This window comes from Chaetodon trifascialis, chromosome 19, assembly GCF_039877785.1.
Source record: "Chaetodon trifascialis isolate fChaTrf1 chromosome 19, fChaTrf1.hap1, whole genome shotgun sequence".
Taxonomy (NCBI): domain Eukaryota; kingdom Metazoa; phylum Chordata; class Actinopteri; order Chaetodontiformes; family Chaetodontidae; genus Chaetodon; species Chaetodon trifascialis.
The window spans coordinates 23,781,461-23,801,928 of record NC_092074.1 but is presented as its reverse complement, the minus strand read 5'-3'; the positions used below and the strand labels follow the sequence as shown (position 1 = coordinate 23,801,928).

General features: G+C 47.7%; 3 protein-coding genes across 3 annotated transcripts in view; 1 reads left to right on the top strand and 2 right to left on the bottom strand.

The window, feature by feature from the left end:
- c19h1orf198 (chromosome 19 C1orf198 homolog) overlaps nt 1-20,468 on the bottom strand; it is a 207,467-nt gene that overhangs the window by 34,648 nt on the left and 152,351 nt on the right. The gene's annotated exons all lie outside the window — the stretch shown is intronic.
- The window catches only part of LOC139347780 (exostosin-1), a 130,589-nt gene that overhangs the window by 77,031 nt on the left and 33,090 nt on the right, over nt 1-20,468 (top strand). The gene's annotated exons all lie outside the window — the stretch shown is intronic.
- Nucleotides 4,940-5,943, bottom strand: LOC139347787 (pleurocidin-like peptide WF3). Its single transcript, XM_070987579.1, has 4 exons — nt 5,897-5,943; nt 5,732-5,820; nt 5,229-5,247; nt 4,940-5,111 (listed from the first exon to the last, which is right to left on the bottom strand). The coding sequence occupies exons 2-4, from the start codon at nt 5,817-5,819 to the stop codon at nt 5,015-5,017; spliced, it is 204 nt and encodes a 67-aa protein (XP_070843680.1). The 5' UTR covers nt 5,820; nt 5,897-5,943; the 3' UTR covers nt 4,940-5,014.

Below are 20,468 nucleotides of genomic sequence, written 5' to 3'. Positions count from 1 at the left end.
TTTACTGTGCATCTCTGTCTGGGCAAGGCTCGAGTGTGAGGCGGCAGTCGCCTCTGGGTAAACAACCACGGCCAATGAGAGGGTGACCCTCAGACACGCGCGCACACGCGCGCACACACGCACACACATGCACACACACACCTCTCTAACCTCGCCCCTCCTCTGACCACAGCTCGTTTCCGATCGATATGTTTTAAGCGAAGCCTCGTCGCCCAAACCAAAGTCTGTCTGCTCGCTCACTCGCTGTGTTTGTTTTATTTTCTGGGGAGACTCAGGTGTCTTTTCCAGGCCTCGTCCACTGTCCTCTGGGCCGTCTTCAGGCGACGGAGGGACAACTCCGTCATGCCTATCTGTGACACCTCAGCCTGCCTGCGCTGCTCTCCTGAGGGTTCATGCTGAAGCTTAAATTCACATTTTTATAAGACTCAAATCTGTGTTATATTCAGTTTATTCGTGTAACTTCATCACCAAAATGTTTCCAACAGCATTCAAACCCAGAGGAGGCTGCTACTCGCAGCACAGGTGCGTTCGATGTGCTCACCTGTCCGGTGACATGTCAGAGTGAACGCCAGCGATGGTGGCTAATTACCAATGAAGACAACTCCCATGATCCCCTGCTCCTTCACCCCTTTTGTTTATTTTCACAAAGAGACATTTCAGACTCTTCAGCTTAAAGCTTCTTACTGGATTCAATAAATCCATGAGCTTCAATAATAAATGAGGTCTTTTGGCAGCAGATCGGAGCTTTTCCAGCTGTGGCGCCCCCTCTGGTGAAACAGCAGCGGTGCTCGATGGAGAACGTTAGCGTCTCTCAGCTCATTGTTTTGTTTTTACGACCTGTAACGTTCCAGTTTGAGCCTGCAGCTGGAAACAAGACTGATCAACTGATAAACTGCACATTTTTAAAATCTGCCCAGTCAGCATCTTATCTTATCTTATCTTATCTTATCTTATCTTATCTTATCTTATCTTATCTTCACTGATGGACACAGACGAGCTGTTTGTTTTGCAGCTTTATTCAGCAGGATAGTTTTCAACAAGCAGTTTGACATGTTTCAGACCAGTCGAATCGCTCCGTCGTGCAGACACACACTCCTGGTTTACGTCGTCCAATCGTTCCTTTGTTCGCGAAGCAGAAAGCTAAAGCTGGAGATCAGATTCAGCCGCGATTAGGCGGCTTGGGGGTCACTTCAGGAGAGGGTGGCTGCCCTTTGTTTCTGTGCCAGGTTAGAGAAGAGGAACATAAAAATAGATCCGCAACAGTCTGATCATCAGGAGAACATTAATCCACAAACATTTAATAATTCAACAAATGTTCAAGCAAAAACGAGAGAAAATCACTGATTCCATTTTGTGAAAAGTATAAAAATGTTTGACTCAAATCTGCCTTCAAGAGGTGAAGTTTGTGTTCAACTAAATAAGAAGAAATACTTGAACATGTCTGCAGAAACAGATATGTTGGGAGGGAAACGACCAGATGACGTCTCGAACACAACGAGGAAACTGTTAATCACAAAAACGTTGATTCTGAATTTATGTTTATGAGTGAAATCTTTAATCTTTAACATCATGGCTGCAATGTGACTCTATTAAAAAGAGGTTTTAATAGAGTCAGTGATGACTAATTATTGATTATTATTGATTATTGATCAGAAGCGCTTACCGTAATTCCTTCCAGTGTTCTGAGAAGAAAAAAAGATGAAGTGACATGAAATCATTTCTTCAGTGTGTTTAATATCTGACATCGTTGCATTGATCGGAGTGTGTTCAGTACCTCTCCACGCCTGCCTGCCTCCTCTAAATACGGCCTTGGCTCCTCTCCATAAGCGGCTGAAGAAAGCGTCCCCGGGCTCGGCCATGAGGACGACCAGGGACAACACGAGGAAGATCACAGCGCACTTCATCCTGACAAGCAGCAGCACCACGTTAGAGCTGCTGCAGTGCAGCTTCCTGCATTCACACGCTTCAGTATACACAGATGCAGTCTTCATCTTTACGATGTTTGACGGTGTAAATGATTTTTATTGATGGAAAAAATGTTCTTTTTCTAAAATATGTGACCGTCACGTGTCTTCATCCCCTTTATGAATTTATCCAATAGAACAACAAGGCCCTAAACGAGTCCTCACATCGCCTATCTGACTGACTGTGAAGTAAAGTGAGATGAAGATGAAGACGAGGTTTCTTACCTTCACACAGCCTGATGCTCAGAGTGGAGAGGCTGCTGTCTCACTGTCGAGTCACAAGTGATGCTGCGAATGTTTGTTCACGAGCTGTCTAACACCTGTCTGAAGTGGGCGGAGCTGCAGTCAGTGTGGCTCTGTTATTGTTGGCCGCACCTTTTTAACGGCAGCTAGCTGTTTCCACATCAAGACTCCTCAGTTTCAGCCGAGAGAACGACCAGCGTCTCACCACAAACACCAAAACCCACTTCCTCCTGAAAACAAGAACACAGAGGCCACAGAGTTCACAGTGTCCACAGCGTCCACAGAGTTCACAGCGTCCACAGAGTCCACAGCATCCACAGAGTCCACAGCATCCACAGAGTCCACAGCGTCCACAGAGTCCACAGCGTCCACAGCATCCACAGAGTCCACAGCGTCCACTGTCACATGTCTCGTCCTCCTTTCTTGAATTCATCCAACTTCAGCCACGTGAGGTCGAAGGCCCCGCTTCATCATGCCGTTGTTGTCGGGAGGATGAGATTGAGGATGTCGTGGTTCTGTGGTTGTTCCACGTCGTGTTCTCACGTTTAACTTCAGAGGAGGTCTGTTTGTGTTAGATAAAATTAGTTCCTCATGTGCAAGGGCAAAGTGAAAGATTTGACGCCATAGTGGTCATCAGGGTGTCAAACCTCAAAGTCTTTAAGTACAGAGAAAGAGAAGAATTTCAAGAAAGGAGGAGAATTTTTAAAAAATAGAAGAAGAATTTTAAGAAAGTGTAAGAAGAAGTTTCAGAAAGAAGAAGAAGATTTCTCAGAAAGAAGAAGTCATGGGACGGACTCCACCTGAAGACGCTGCTGTGGTCGCTCTTGACGGTTCGTGTGAAACAGGAAGGTTTTTCCACCTTCAGTCTGTTTGTCGCGCTCTCTTCTTCATGGGTTCGTTGTGCTCAGCTGTGTGTCAGCCAGACTGCCGCCATCTTTTTCTGGTTCGGAGTCTACTGTATCGTTTGCAGTCTCATATTTTATTTGGACTTGTTTCAGTCTCATTATTCACCTCCTTCCTGCCTCGACGGTTCAGTGTTGGTCACGTCATCTTTAGGCAAACTATGCCGTGGTATGCAGCCCTTTTACTGGAGGCTGATTGTCCTCTGGGGACTCACAGACATTTTCCTGCCGTTGACCTTCATCAAGGTTCTGGCCTCAGCTGGTCCCCAGACACCCACCACACTGTGGCTTCTAATGATAGAGGAGGACTGAATATGAGCTGTTCCCTGAATATAGGTCATTTCTGAAAGTATAACTCCAGTGAAAATATCTAAACAGCAGGGAACAGATATGTAAAAAACACCTTCACTGTGCTGCTGTGACGTCCTAACACTGGACGATCATGTGTTTGAGGCAGCCTTCACAGTCTCAGATCCACCGTCAGTATCGAGCTCCAGTCCAGACCCGAGAGATGAGGGTGGCCGAGTCCTTCCTAAATTTACCTATTGTTACTGGGCAACTGACATTCAATGAAGTATCATTCGGGGTTGATGCTCCTGAGACAGGCTGCTGTGTTTCAGAGGCTCAGTCATGTTGGCCATTTTGTCCTCCTGCCATTTAAATTCCATCTCTTCCAATAAAACCATCCTCTCGTCCTGTTTGTCTTCAGTACTCTCAGACTTTGGGTTCAGTTTCACCTTCACTCTAAATTTCCCAGTAATAATCATTTATTCCCTCCGTCTGCAGTGGACTCGACCTGCTCACAGTGGAGATGAAGTAAGACCCCGTCCATTCAAGTCTCTTATGTATCATCATCGTACTCTCAGATCCGTCACTTTGTGCTCAAACGGTTACCTTCAATAGCCAAACTTCCCATTTAAGACGTAATGGGACAAACTACCAGAGACACTTCCAGCTCAAAGGGGACTTTCTAAACTTTACTATTGGACTGTTAAACCATTTGAAAATGCCGTGTTGGGTTCTGGAAAGTTGTGATGCGCATCATTCACTGTTTTCTGAAGGTTAAATCGTGCTCCGGAACTTCACAGCAAGTGACTTTTGTCCCACCTTGATTGTTTCCTGTTTCCTGTTCAGATTCCAGACTGTTGTTTATTGTTGTTTTGTCGTCTGGCCTGTTTGTCATCGTGCTGTGTTTGCGATGGTATTTTTAACTTATTTGCTGATCTCTTTGTGTGTGAAGCACTTTGTGTTCTGGATAAATAATGTTGGACTTCCTGACTTAAAGAGACTGAAAGAGGTTTTCTGACGTGATCTGAGCAGTCAGCACAACAGTATAACATAACATCATCTGCATAATGCTTGACATTAGCAGCATCTACAGATCAAACAGTGTTGTTAATGTAAGAACTGATTCTTGATTCTTGAACTCCTCCATGTCTTCTCTATAAGTACTGTGTGTGCTGTCAGAGTATGAAGATATTTTATTTGTTTGCTTGTGTTTTGTCAGATCAAGTGTGGTATTTCTTCCTGTTTGTCGAACACTCAGCTTAGTGCCTCTTTTCTACTCGTGCTGTTTTAGCGTTCGTCATTATTTGAGTCTCGCTTCAGTTCCACGAGTTCGTGTCTCATGTAATGATACACAAACACATGTTCTGTTTTCATGCCGCCAGTAACAAATAAGTCTTTATTATCAAAACACCTCTCATCTAAATAAGACAAGAGAAACGTGATTTGATGTCTCATCATGCCGATTTAATCTGAATTGACATTCAACCAAATGAACTCAAAATTCCTCAATCAATCAATCAATCAACACATGCATATTTGACTTTTCTTTCTTATGCTGAAGAGCCAGAAGCTTCTGTTCATCAAAGCGCATTGAAGGGGTCCACCAGCCTCTTCAGGCTAATGGACACCGAGCCGCCCCGGGCGATAATCTTCCAGGGAACGTTTGTCCAGCTGCACCTCCTGCACGTCCATCCCACGTCTCCTGGTGATGAGCCTGGAGGTGGAGACAAGACAGTTACCTTTGTATGGTCCCATGTGAGAACGATAGATGCTCAATAAATACGTCTGATATTTCAGTATTTGTAGAAGTAATGAGAAAGGTTGTTCTTACCCGTGGATCAACTTGCCAACTAAATAAAATGGACAAGAGAAGAAAACAATTAAATCTGAACTCTAACACATCACAAACAACAGGAATACCCATGAACAATAATTAATACAGTCACAGTTCTGCATTGTGATTCGTCCATTTGAGACGACGACAGTCGCTTTGACGTAGGAACATTGATAATAATAATAATAATAATAATAATAATGCATTATCGTTATCGTGGTTCTGTTCTTTTGAAAATGTCCTCTGAAGCTGCACAGATCGAGCATTCAACAAAAATGAAAAATCTAACAAAATGTTTTAAACAAAAAACCGCATAAATATTTGCTCGGCCTTCATCAAACGCAGTCAAATCGAAATCATTTCCAGCTGTTTCACTGTCGTTTGAATGACTCTAACAGCTGTGAAGTGAAGTCTGTGGAAGCGTTCGTCCTCAGATACCAACTGTTTTTTCATGCCGATTGACTGATTGATTGATGGACTGATTGATTGATTGACCGTACCGTTGAAAAGCAGTCCAAAGATGCACTCCCCAGGTTCAGCCATGAGGACGATCATGAACAGCACGAGAAAGGCCGCCGTGTACTTCATCCTGTCAGAGAAGCAAACGCAGGTTAGATTCACCATCGGCGTCTCTTTGTCTGGATCACAGTGAACCGAGTTCTTACCTTTCCACTGATTGACAGTCAGAGACTAAAGGCTGGTGTCCACCCTGCTGGGAGACGTCTGCCCGTCTCTTTATACCTGGTGGACCGGCTTCATGTGGCGGTTGTGTAACGTTGAATGACGTCACTTCTTGTTTTTGGGCGTGAGCAGTTTTTGAGCCTCCAAAGCGAAGTCAGCTGTGTTGTCTCATCATTTCCTGATGTTTGAGAGTTCAGAGAGACTTTTCTCTTTTCTGTCATTGTACTCCAAATATAAGCTTTTTCTTCCACTGATCAGTACAAAGAAGTCAGTTTGGGCTGTGGGAGCCTTTAATGAGACGGTTGGCTTAATAATCAGAGATTAAGGATGGTGAAAATAAATGTTGCTTCAGCCACAGTTTGGACTCGGGCGTGGTTGTCGAGCCACTGTGCATTTCACTCCTCCATGTCTTCTCTATAAGTACTGTGTGTGCTGTCAGAGTATGAAGATATTTTATTTGTTTGCTTGTGTTTTGTCAGATCAAGTGTGGTATTTCTTCCTGTTTGTCGAACACTCAGCTTAGTGCCTCTTTTCTACTCGTGCTGTTTTAGCGTTCGTCATTATTTGAGTCTCGCTTCAGTTCCACGAGTTCGTGTCTCATGTAATGATACACAAACACATGTTCTGTTTTCATGCCGCCAGTAACAAATAAGTCTTTATTATCAAAACACCTCTCATCTAAATAAGACAAGAGAAACGTGATTTGATGTCTCATCATGCCGATTTAATCTGAATTGACTTTTGACGAATGAACTCAAAATTCCTCAATCAATCAATCAACACATGCATATTTGACTTTTCTTTCTTATGCTGAAGAGCCAGAAGCTTCTGTTCATCAAAGCGCATTGAAGGGGTCCACCAGCCTCTTCAGGCTAATGGACACCGAGCCGCCCCGGGCGATAATCTTCCAGGGAACGTTTGTCCAGCTGCACCTCCTGCACGTCCATCCCACGTCTCCTGGTGATGAGCCTGGAGGTGGAGACAAGACAGTTACCTTTGTATGGTCCCATGTGAGAACGATAGATGCTCAATAAATACGTCTGATATTTCAGTATTTGTAGAAGTAATGAGAAAGGTTGTTCTTACCCGTGGATCAACTTGCCAACTAAATAAAATGGACAAGAGAAGAAAACAATTAAATCTGAACTCTAACACATCACAAACAACAGGAATACCCATGAACAATAATTAATACAGTCACAGTTCTGCATTGTGATTCGTCCATTTGAGACGACGACAGTCGCTTTGACGTAGGAACATTGATAATAATAATAATAATAATAATAATAATAATGCATTATCGTTATCGTGGTTCTGTTCTCTTGAAAATGTCCTCTGAAGCTGCACAGATCGAGCATTCAACAAAAATGAAAAATCTAACAAAATGTTTTAAACAAAAAACCGCATAAATATTTGCTCGGCCTTCATCAAACGCAGTCAAATCGAAATCATTTCCAGCTGTTTCACTGTCGTTTGAATGACTCTAACAGCTGTGAAGTGAAGTCTGTGGAAGCGTTCGTCCTCAGATACCAACTGTTTTTTCATGCCGATTGACTGATTGATTGATGGACTGATTGATTGATGGACTGATTGACCGTACCACTGAAAAGCAGTCCAAAGATGCACTCCCCAGGTTCAGCCATGAGGACGATCATGAACAGCACGAGAAAGGCCGCCGTGTACTTCATCCTGTCAGAGAAGCAAACGCAGGTTAGATTCACCATCGGCGTCTCTTTGTCTGGATCACAGTGAACCGAGTTCTTACCTTTCCACTGATTGACAGTCAGAGACTAAAGGCTGGTGTCCACCCTGCTGGGAGACGTCTGCCCGTCTCTTTATACCTGGTGGACCGGCTTCATGTGGCGGTTGTGTAACGTTGAATGACGTCACTTCTTGTTTTTGGGCGTGAGCAGTTTTTGAGCCTCCAAAGCGAAGTCAGCTGTGTTGTCTCATCATTTCCTGATGTTTGAGAGTTCAGAGAGACTTTTCTCTTTTCTGTCATTGTACTCCAAATATGAGCTTTTTCTTCCACTGGTCAGTACAAAGAAGTCAGTTTGGGCTGTGGGAGCCTTTAATGAGACGGTTGGCTTAATAATCAGAGATTAAGGATGGTGAAAATAAATGTTGCTTCAGCCACAGTTTGGACTCAGGCGTGGTTGTCGAGCCACTGTGTGCACTTCACTGGACTTCTTCTCTGCTTTGTTAAACTGGATGATCGCTCCCGGCCTTTGTTGACTTACTGACGATGATGAGACACAACAAATATTTAAACGTTATTATACCACCGTGGCCTGTGATCAAATCCAGGAAGTCAGATTGTCATTTCAACAAAAGCAGAAAATTGACAATAAAAGCTTTTAGACCAGCGTGGTGAAACAAAGATGTCGGAGGGTTCATACTGTGGATTTATTCCCACTGACTGATGTTTAGCTTTAATTCAGTCTCTCCGATCAGAGCTCAGGCTGGTTTCAGGTCACAGCAGCAGCCATCATGGACGCTGCTGTCCATCATGCGTCACTCCTCACTGGTTTCAGCTCCAGCACAGAACAGGAAGCTGCTTCCCTCGTTCAGGTGTCTGACCTCCTGCTCTGTCGTCACTCACTCACTGTAAATCGTCTGTTTCCTTCACTTTTGTTTCTTATGTGGAGAGCAGTGTCTGCCGTGGTTTTTCACTCATGTGGTCGTCTTGTTTCAGCCTGTTTTCAGCTCGTTTGCTGTTCGTTTCTTTGGCTTTGCGTCTCCAGATGTTCGTTTCTGTCCTTTCGTCTTAGAAATGGACATGAAGACGAACGGCATTGTGTGACTCATGACTGTGTGTGTGTGTGTGTGTGTGTGTGTGTGTGTGTGTGTGTGTGTGGTTTGTTTGTTTGTTCTGAGTCAGGCTGTGACGATGCAAAGTCTCTATCAGTGTTGCCAGCTTGGCCGTCGCCCATCACTTCCTGGTTCTGCTGCCACATCGAGGAACCAGCAGTGACAGAGCAGAGACGAAAACAGGAAGCGGTCACCGACTTCTTTTTCTTTAATTGCTGGCAAAGATGATTCCTTGTATTTGCGCCCCCCCCCCCCCAGCTCTGTGCTGATGATGACCCTGAGAGACCCAGCTTTAGCCCAATCCCCACTTGAAAGCTATCCTTCCTCTAATTCAGTCCCTCTTTAAACCCTCGCTGGACACAGACGAGTGGGCATAAAACACACACACACAGACACACACACACACACACACACACACACACACACCTAGATTAATGCTGCCAGACATGAGTGTCTGTTCCGTCAACATACTGGAACTGAATCATGACACGAGCTTCAGCCAGGATCTAACATTTTGAAAGGCTGCTTCCAGAGGCCTTGATCAGAGGACGAGGACTCTCCAGGGACGAGCTTTATCCTCTTCTTCAGCGGTCGTGCAGTCGTTGATGACAGACAGACGGGATGTGGCCGAGTCTTCCCGGGCTGACAGGCCTGCAGGGTGCTCGCTGACCAGCTGCTGAGAGCTGCTCAGGTTGTGTCTGTGGTGAGTTCATGCACTGCCTCAGCTGCAGGAAACAGGAGACACTGTGTCGACCTGGCTGGTTCGTTTATGTCCACCTGGAACGCTGGAACATGTCTTCAGTCTGTCTTTGAGTGACTTACAGACGCTCGTTGTGGAGTCCATCCTGTTGGACTTCATGGGCAGCGTCACGTCTCCGCTGATGTGGGTGGAGCTCCAGAGGAAACTGTAAGTGAACCTTGATTTAGGGGCATTTTGTAAACGCTGAGACGTGCTGTGATTGGTCGGGGTCATACATGCAGTCCGGCCGGTCCCCTGATGGAGACACGGCGAGACAATCTGACAAAACCTCAGCTGTCATCTGAACCAGACTGGAGTTATATTTTCCTCTTTTATTTATAACCACAACATCTCGCCCATGACTCAGTGCAGTGGAGTGTGTGTGTGTGTGTGTGTGCGTGTGCGTGCGTGCGTGCGTGCGTGCGTGCGTGCGTGCGTGCGTGCGTGCGTGCGTGCGTGCGTGTGTTCAGACAGATGGCCTCACAGAGAACAGAGCCTCCTGGATAATTTGCGCCTCCTTGCAGAAGCAGTTAGGAAACACGAACACCTTCCAGGAGGTCAGCTTGATTTATTCACCAGCAAACGCAGAAGACACCACGCGCTGCTCGTCAGAGGACTTCAAGAACATGGCGAGACGAGAGGACAGACGGACGGATGGCGAGTCCACAGGAGAGGACAAACCATTTCCAAACTGGTGTTTACCAGCATGAATCGAGTGTCTCTGTGAGTTCACAGAGTCAACATCAACCTTAATATTTCCTGTGACACCACAGTAACTCCACACACACGCACACGCACACGCACACGCACACGCACACACACACACACTGAGGTCTTCGTCTTCGTCTCTTTGCAGCTTCAGATTCTTCTTTGATTGTGAGCATCAGGACCTTTGTGTCCTGAATGTGATGAGGAAGCTGAATCTGCTTTGAAGCTTCTTAAACTCAGGCCTGCTCCGTGTCTCAGGGTGTCCTCTGTCCTTCCAGTCTCCATGTTGGTTTCTTTCCTTCTTTTTTCTCTTAGTGGAGAAAATTTCCAAAAACCTTCACTCGGTGACGTCATCGGTGTCAAAGTCAGAGAACGGTTTCTTGGAAAAACAGACAGCTGAAATGAAGCAAAGGCACGAGGAATGGATTCTCAACGCCGGCGAGCAACCCGCCGCCTGCTCCTCAGGCTTTGATATACAGCCCGAGCACACACGCGCACACACACACACACACGCACACACACACACGCACACACACACACATGCACACGAACGCACACACACACGCTCTGAGCTCTACCTCATCATTGCCACAGAGCATGGCAGATGAAAAGGCGGTGAGTGTACGCAGTTTGATTCTTAAATCAACAGTGTTTTGATTGTGGTTTTGCTACAGCAGAGCGTGAAGCAGCTTATTATCTGCTTCATTACAGGCGGAGGACACCTGAGTGTGTGCGTGTGTGAGTGTGCGTGCGTGAGTGTGTGTGCGTGCGAGTGTGTGCAGACTTGTATTCCTCACGTTGTGGGGACTCACCTTCCTCATGAGGATAACGGTCCTGAACTGCTCGGCTGCAGGTTTGGGTGGAGGTTTGTTTCCATCTGCTCACTGTGACTGTTTAAAGGAAAGGTTTTGGAAAATGTTTCTTCTCCCCGTCGTCACACGCAGACGAGATGATGCCACTCTCGTGTTTACGGTAAACACTGTCAGAGACTTCCTGCTGCCGGCTGGAAACAGCTCACCTGGTTCTGTTCTGGTGTCAGAGCTCACCTGTGAGTTGCTGCCTGTGCATCATCGTAGAACTCAGAGGTCGTTTCATGGTGCACATTAATCTGCTTATTGATCAGGATAATCTGATCGAACCACCAGATCACACAAACATCAGGACAACAAACAGTGTGCATCCAAATTAAAACACCTGAAGAAGAAGAATTCCATTGTTAATGTTCGTCTTCAGGTTCAGCAAAAGATTCTGATTTGGGTTAAAATCAGTTCATTAGTGTCACGTTCGCTACGTAACTTCAGTACGTGACGTATGTTACGTGTGTGTGTGTGTGTGTGTGCGTGCGTGCATGTGGTCAAATGAAGGCGCACTCAGAGGTCTGCTGTGGCAGATAGTGCTGCTGCCTTTGTTCACATTACAACCCTAATTAGGCCGAGCATTGTGTGAGAAACATGAGAGCGTTTCTGTGTGTGTGTGTGTGTGTGTGTGTGTGTGTGTGTGTGTGTGTGTGTGAGAGAGAGAGTGTGTGACTGGGATATTGAGAGTGACAGCTGAATGTTGCCATGCTCTGCTTGTCTCCTTGTTTCACTTCAGACCAGCTGAGTGAACTGCTGGCTGAAGGCCAGATGGAACACACACACACACACACACACACACACACACACACACACACACACACACACACACACACACACACACACACACACACACACACACACACACACTCACTGTGCTTCTGGACTTGTGAAGACTCCCTGACATGACTCCAGTGTTTGTTGACTTCAGTAATGTTAAAACTGGCTCTTATATTAACCCTGAAACCAGGTCTGGACCCTCAAACAGGCAGGACGTCCTCGTCAGGACTGATCTTGGGTCAGGGGGTGCAGAGACGAGTCACACCTGCGTGATGAGAAACACATTAGTGACAGTACACAGACCAGCTCACCTGCAGCTGCTCCACACTGTACACACAGTACAAATACACATCAGAAAGTATTCAAAGCACACACTCAGCAAAGTTCATATAGATTAGAAGATAAAGAGCACATCAATAAAAGGATTCATGTGCACAGAACACACACACATGCAAATGACAGCATGAACTTGTGTGTGTGTGTGTGTGTGTGTTGTGTCCTCACTCATACATGTGTGTAAGTCCTCCATCATCTGAAAACACTCCAGCAGTTCCTCATGAAGCTCACAGTGACGCAGCTGGACATGCTGCTGTATCATAACGAAGCAGAAGTGGACCTGAAGGCAGGCTGAGACGCGGCGGCGCTCAGATAAACACAGTTCAAACACGCCAAAAGGAAAACGCCTCATGAGCTGCACGCAGGGCAGAGACTTCCTCTGACGGGCTTTGAAGTTAAAGAACGTCATCGTCATCATGACGTCTTCAAACAGCCTCTGATGCACAGCTGCAGCTTCAGGGCGGCGCTCTGCAGATGTTCGACCTCGTCGCCTACACGTCTTCTGTGCGTCGTCACCTGTGTGTCGACGTCTGCACGTCGTCGTCTACACATCGTCTGCACATCGTCTGCACGTCGTTGTCTGCGTGTCGTCGTCTGCGCGTCGTCACCTGTGTGTCGTCGTCTGCGTGTCGTCGTCTGCGCGTCGTCGTCTGCGCATCGTCACCTGTGTGTCGTCGTCTGCGCGTCGTTGTCTGCGCGTCGTCGTCTGCGCGTCGTCACCTGTGTGTCATCATCTGCACGTCGTTGTCTGCGCGTCGTCGTCTGCGCGTCGTCGTCTGCGCGTTGTCATTGGTGACTGATAACCTGGTTCGCTTGTGTTCAAGGTAATGTCCTGTGAAGGGATGAAAGGACAGCTTTACAGGCAGCTGTCATAGACCTGGATCCCCCACCGGCCAATTAGAATTAAGGAAGCCTCTTTGATGAGAGGCGAAACGTTTCTCTTTGGACGTCGGCTCATCTGAAGTCCTCATCCTCATCAGGCCTCCTCTGTCGCTCTGTGGAGCTCTGACTTCTGTCCAATGAACTGACCTTGCCTGTAACGTTAGAGCCGAGCGGCGGCGGCGGCGAGTCTTTTCCAGTGGAACGCGAGGAGGCAGATCATTGGAGGACACGGGGACGGTGAACATTTGGAGTCAAAGCAGGTGGATCTGCTCATAAATGTGATGCAGAGACGCTGATTTTCTCTCCCCGTCTGCCCTGTGGGACGCCATCACTGTTTAAGCTGGAGGCAGCACATGAGCAGGCCGCCCGCCGCCAACTGTGGACGCGCTCGTGTGTGTGTCTAAAGGTGTGTGTGCGAGCGTGTCGGTGCTACTGTTGGAATATTAAAGGCCTCCCCTGGTGAATGGCAGGCATATCAAAGAGTCTGCAGCAAAGCCTGCGGCACAAACACACCGACAAACACACATTTCTACACGACTCAAAGGCAGAGCGGCGTGCATCGCGCCGCCGCGGGCGGCGTGGAGGTACTTTTCTGTTTTACTGGCCTTAAATACTTCAGCATGCAGACAGGTTGGCGCTGCTGTTAGCCTGAAGCTAAACACGCAGCTAAGTCAGCTGCCTGCTCAGTAGAAGCAGCTTCTTCACATTTACAGACTTCAGCGGCCGAAATCCAGGAAGTTCCACAAGTTCAGTCGTTATGAAACCCTGCAGGTGTTCAGGTCACCGCCGCTGCACACGTCACGCAGAAGACGAGGAGGACGTCGGTGCCATCAGCTGATGTCTGCTGGTAAAACACCACCATGCGTCACTCCCAACCAGCCTGAGCAGAACTGTGGATGTCCATGTGTCTGTCCATCATTTAAAGAGACGTGGGGGGACACATGAGAGAATCTGTCTGGATTCAGCTCCCACGATGCACCGGGTCCTGATGTTCTTCATCCTTTCATCATCGTTCGGTTTGGATAAGCTTGGACTCATGAAGCAGTGGCAGACCGACTGAGACGATGCTGCAGAAGTGGAACAGATCATGTTCTCTTGTGGAAACTTTGAGTTCTGAGTCGCAGCGTAAAATATTTAATACCTGGCTCTGTGCGCGTCTCACATTCAGACTTTTTGTTTTCCATCATCAGACGGTGGAAATGTGTCTTTGGCAGAGCTCATAAATAACAGAGAGGACGGGGAGTTTCTGACGCGGTGGTTAAACGTGTAGCTGGCAGGTTCTTAGGTTCTTATTCTCAGCCCTCCTGGTCATCCACCCTCTGGTCTGATGTCCTCCCTGTCTCTGTGATGGAGGCAGTCTGTCCTGCTTGTCTCTCGTTTCCATCAGCTGTTAAAACGTTCTTCGTATCGTCATCATCATCACACTCACAGCTGTTGCTCGGAAACATTTCTTTAGTCATTAGCTGGAAAAACGTCTCTTGGTTCCTCGTTCAGTCTTCGGCCTCGGCCCTCAGACCTGGTTCATGGTGTTTCTGTGGTCCAGCACCGTTTAGTGATGAGAACAGGTGCTTTGTGAGATCAGAGCATCTCAGATGAATTCACACCCACGTGATGAATTATTGAGAAGCCCGGTTTGCTGCTTCAGCTCTGACTGGCTGCACTGGTTTTCCTTTTCATGAATCACAGACAAAGACCTGATTTCTGAACTTCCATCATCGTCTGAGCTCTGATTCAGGTAACAGGAGCCAAAGCTGGTCAGTCTTCGCCATTCGCTTCAGTTAACCAGAGAAAAAACTGTTTTACTTTTGAAAAGGACATCACGAGTCGAGTCCACAGCCCCGGACTGTAGGAGCTGCCACGATACTGAACCAGTCCAGTCCAGTCCGGCCCAGAGCCAGCGCAGCTCTTTAACCTTAATGCTGGAGACATTAAGCTTGGACTGAAGGTGGAGTGTTTGAACGGCCCACAGCAGAAGCTGCAGCGCTGCCTGGCTCATGGTGTCAGAGCTCAGCATGTGGCTCGTCTGTTTGATGCTGGAGCGTTCATTAATCACTGTGCTGCTGAGCTGTCTGAGGTCCAGGGAAACGCTCCTGCTCTCCACCTGCTCTCCACCTGCTCTCCACCTGCTCCAGCCTCTGATGAATAGACCTGCTCAGCCAGCTGTAATGGACTGAATGTGGGGCCCGTCGTCATCGTAGGAGCAGCAGAAACACCAAGCAGAAGCTCCTGCTCCCATGTTTCCTTTCAGGAGCGGCTGATTTCTAACTGGAAACAATGGGAGCGTTCGACTTCCAGGACGACAAACCAGTAACTTCACGTTACTCATCAGTGACATCCACCAAGAGGACACTGCAGTCAACATGGAAGACATGAATCTTTCTGTTGGAGACATTTGATCACAGACTGTTTCAGGTCGGTCAGACCACATTACACAACACCAACAACGTGAAGTCAAAGGAGAGACTGAAGCTGAACTTCAGCCTGCAGTGGATCTGAGTCGAGCTTAAAGCAGCACGAGCTTCACCGTTTCACCTTCCTACCAACAGAAACTTCCTCATCATCATCATTTCACCCCACAAACTTTCTTCAGCTCGTCCTCAGCCTGCAGAAACACCAGCACCGTGTTATTCTCCCGTTTGGTGCGTGTTGGATTGACCTATTTACGAGTCGTGATTGATAAACCGAACGGCGGCGGGCGGAGATGTTAGTGTGTGAAATGTGTCCTCAGAGTTGTGTGTGCAGAGAGCCAACACACAAACATTAGCGCACACACACTCCTGCCCGAGGAGACAGCTCACAAACAGCATGATTTAGGAGGTCGGCCGCTGGCAAACAGAAGTGTTTAGGAGAGGAGGAAGAGAAAAACAGAAAGGATGGAGGACAGAGGACCAAGCCGCCGGCCCATCAATTATCCCTTAAATGAACAAAGAGCAGCAGAACGCAGGCCAGTCCTAATCAATGGAGACGCGTGGCGTTCAGGGGGCGGCGGCAAATTAACACTCAGAGCAATTAATCTGGTCCTGAGTCCAGTCTTTACCCCAAACACAGAAAACAACGAGGACTGAAGAGGGACGCCTCGATGGCCGAGTATGAGGGACGCGTCCATTCAGTGTCCACACAGCTGAGACACAGCTTTCATTCTTTCATCGCAGAGCAGCTCTCTGCTCCACCTCAATGCAGATGAACATCAGGCCACGTTGACCTGACGCTGTTAGAAAACAGACGTGAGGCAGAAATCATCAGAAGTGACGGTCAGAGATCAGCTGACGTTCAGATCAGCTGAGAGTCAGAGATCAGCTGATGGTCAGATCAGCTGACGGTCAGAGATCAGCTGACGGTCAGATCAGCTGACGGTCAGAGATCAGCTGACGGTCAGTGATCAGCTGACGGTCAGATCAGCTGACGGTCAGTGATCAGCTGACGGTCAGAGATCAGCTGACGGTCAGAGATCAGCTGAGAGTCAGAGATCAGCTGAGGGTCAGAGATCAGCTGACGGTCAGTGATCAGCTGACGGTCAGAGATCAGCTGACGGTCAGTGATCAGCTGACGGTCAGATCAGCTGACGGTCAGAGATCAGCTGACGGTCAGAGATCAGCTGACGGTCAGAGATCAGCTGCTGAGTCCACGAGTGCAGCTGCAGAGAAAGAAAAGACGAGCCAGTCGAGAACGCGTCTGACACGCAGAGACGGCCATCTTTTACTGCGAGTGTTACCGTGGTTACAATCAGCATGCAGTGATCCACCACTTCAGAAGTGCCGGAGCCCCCCCGGACCCCCAACCCCCATCCTTCAGACATTGAACCCAGCAAGTGAACGAGTGAATGATGAACCTAAATGAAGTTTGATTTTTATTATTTCACCTGTAAATATTTCAATCATCATCCAACGAAAAGATAATTTTCATCGTTTAAAACATCAGTGATTGAAATATAATGAACTCATTTCAGTCAGTTTGTCGTCTGTCATTAACTCCATGATCACGAGGTTCAGTCTTAATCTTCCTCATCAAATCACAAACACTGACAGCCAATCAGAACGCTTCCAAGCTTTCGAACGCCTGGAGAAAGCCAGTGTTTACCTGTGGTCACCTGGCGTCAGGTGTCGTCATCATCTCGCTGATTTCAGTGACACTTCCCTCCTTCGCCTCAGTGGAGCGTCAGAGTCAGCGAGTCTTAAACTGGTTTTACTGGTCAGCCTGAACGTTTCTGTGTGAGAGGAGCCTCTGTGGCTGACATCAACGCTCAGGAGATAATTAATGCTGCTTTCAGAGACTCAGCATGAAAAGAGGAGGAAGAACGAAGCGTCAGTTTGAGCTCCGACGACAGAAATAACCACGACGGCGACAGCTCGTCGTCATGGCGGCAGGTTTCTCTCTGTAATGATCAGAGCAGCAGGAGGTCAGCACACGACGGGACGAGGGCGACGTCTGCGCACATCTGCCATTAATGAGAGGAATTAAAGGGGATTCGAGAGAACGACAGCAAGCGAGCGATGGGAGGAAGAGGAAGTGTGTTCATGTTTTACAGAAAGGCGTTAGGCGTCGAGCTCTTTACCTGTTAGCGTGAAGAAGAAGAAGAAAACAGCTAGCAGCCGTTAGCTTAGCACGCTGGAGCTGCTGAGATCAGCTGATCTTTAGCGTGTTCATCTCAGCAGAGGAAGGTGAGGAAAAGAGATCTTTGTGGAAGGTGAGGAGGAAGATCAGCTGAAACGATGATCTGTGAGGAAACCTCCACCGAGCACACGTTTTAAAATCTCAACTCGTCGTTAAAGCAGACGATTTAAAACGTGTTTTCAACTCATTTATGAATCAACAAACTGTTCAGTTTAGCTTTGATTTCAAAACCTGAACATCTCATCAGGTTTATCAATGACTCCCGTTATTGATCATTTCACTTTAGCGAATGAGTCGAGTGGATTCGTAGAAACGTGGACATATGAACTCTGAACTTTCATCAGCCTCAGCTGTTCTTTGTGTTCAGTGCAGCATAGCTAATGTTAGCATGCTAACGGTGAGATGCCATATGGACGTCATTGTGAGCAAGTTAGCATGCTGGTGTTAGCGTTTAGCTCAGAGCCTCGCTTTGACTTTGTTTCTTCCTAAATCTTTTTTAATTACATGTATTCATTAATCCAGCCTCTCGCACGTGATGCCTTCATGAGCGAACGTAATTTTCACGCTCAGCTCAGTGTTCACTCACATTCAGAGTTCGTTTCACAGGACTGAAGTATTTCGAGTTTCAAGTGTTAGAAAGTATTTTTGAGATAAATCATCTTGTCCTTCATCACCACCTCTTCCTCCAGGCTCCACACACACACGCACACGCACACACACACACACACACACACACACACACACACACACACACACACACCCGACCGCTCCATCAAAACTACGTAGCCACAGGCCTCCCCATTAACACCAGAGTCTTGAAAAGAAATGAGAAACAGGGCGGAGAGGAGGAAGAGGCCTGACTCTCCTCTTCGTCATGTTTGAGGAAAAGAGCGAGTGAGCGAGCGAGTGGGCGAGCGACAGAACCAACTTCAATTATGTCGACCCAACAACTTCAATTAAGCATCTGAGCAGGAAAATCAATGTGGGAACTGATGACGTCCTGGACCTTTCATCCCTCACTGAGGCGCATGTCTGTCTGCAGGCAGCGCGCGCGCACACACACGCTGTGCACACACACACACACGCTGTGCACACACACACACACACACACTGTGCACACTCACACACACACGCTGTGCACACACACAGGCCGGCATAAATCAGTCTCCAGCCAATGAGAGCGCAGCCTTCGATCTGGGCCTCGGGCTCGTCCGTCCATCGATGCTGAGTGATGATCAGTGCTGAGGACTGTGATGTGTGGACGCAGGTGGAGACGGCGTGATGGACGCCTGTGGATCAAACATCCCTGAATGAAGAGCTCAAAGACATTTCTCTTATTTTAACCCAAAATTATTTCTACTCTGAATCTACGACATTGAAAAGTCATCATGAAGCTTTTTTTTTTTTGATTGATCAGATTGAAACGTTCAGCAGTGAAATCAGATCAGAAATCACGTTCGTCTCACGTTAGCAGGTGAGTCTGCACCGCTGACCAATCACAAGCCATCCTGTGACCTCTGAGGGCGGAGTCTGAAAGGAAAGCTGCTGACATTCATGTGTGACATCATCAGCGTATTTAAAGACACGTGAGTCTGCGTGAGCTCAGGCGGCTAGCACGGTTAGCCTTTAGCTGGCGAGCTACGGCCGTGAGCCACTTCCTGCTGTGACCAGTGTGATCTTCATCATCCCCTCCATCATCATCGTCCTGTAGATCAGAGTTACTCTTCATCACTCAAACACACAGAGGAGTGATGAAGATGCAGGGAGGATGAGGAGGTTTGTCTTCTGAGATATTTATCTGTCAGAATAATGTTTGTGAGTTCTGGAAAAACTGCTGCTCTTCATCGTGTGTGTGCGTGTGTGTGTGTGTGTGCTGTCTCTGCTGCTGACTCATCTTCACCGACGGTCTTGGTGTCTTCGTGCTTGCTGCTGATTTGTAGAAATCTGTCCTGTGAGACAGCTGAGGGGACGTAACGCCGTCTGGACCGTCTCTTATCAAAGTCATCATCAGTGTCCCTGCATGAAGCTCCGTATGAGTGTGTGTGAGTGTGTGTGTGTGTGTGTGTGTGTGTGTGTGTGTGTGTGTGTGTGTTAAAGTGTGTCTGCCTTTTGTCGTGTTCAATAATTCAGAGCTTTCCTGCCGCTGTTGTTCAATGGCCGCTGCTGTCTCTGCAGACAGGGAGGACTGGGACGCGTCGGGCGGCGGTGGGCGTGCGGGGGTGACTTTGACTCGCCTCCTCGTCTTCCTCGTTTTTTTGTGGAAGGAGGGAGATAGAGAGCGAGTCGGAGGCGGCGTGGGCGAGAGTTAAGTGGCGTGTATTCAGAGTTATTGATTTGTGTCCGCCTGCACTGAGGCGAACCTCACAACTTCATCTCCCATCATGTGTGAGCGGCGCGTCGGCGTGTTCAGAGCGTCACGGCCAATCAGCTCGGGCTTTAATCCACCTGCTGCAGTTCACTCACACTGGAGAGGAGTCTCTCACAGGACAGCAGAGACTTCAGCTGCTGATGTTTGATGGACGCCCCGTCCATAGACGTCTCTGTGCTTTGGGCCTTGAGCTGCTGTCCATCCGGGCTCTGATTGATCTCAGCAAGCGATTAGTTGAACTTAATCTTTGATAACTGAGTCATTGCTTCAGACGTTTGTTGTTGTGAGGTTTCCTGCTTCAGGACAGTGAACTGCAGATGTCTCGTTGAGGACGGAAACGTTGAGACGCGACCCTCAGCTCGCTCGTGTGTTCCCTGTACGTGATTCAGTGCGTTTGATTGCCTTTGAAAGCAAGCGTGGCTTCTCGCCGCGTGTTGTCGTGTTTGGTGACAGCACAGAGGTTTGAC

What these genes read in the sequence shown, in the direction of transcription:
- LOC139347787 (XM_070987579.1), bottom strand. Translation starts at nt 5,819, where the DNA reads ATGAAGTACACGGCGGCCTTTCTCGTGCTGTTCATGATCGTCCTCATG.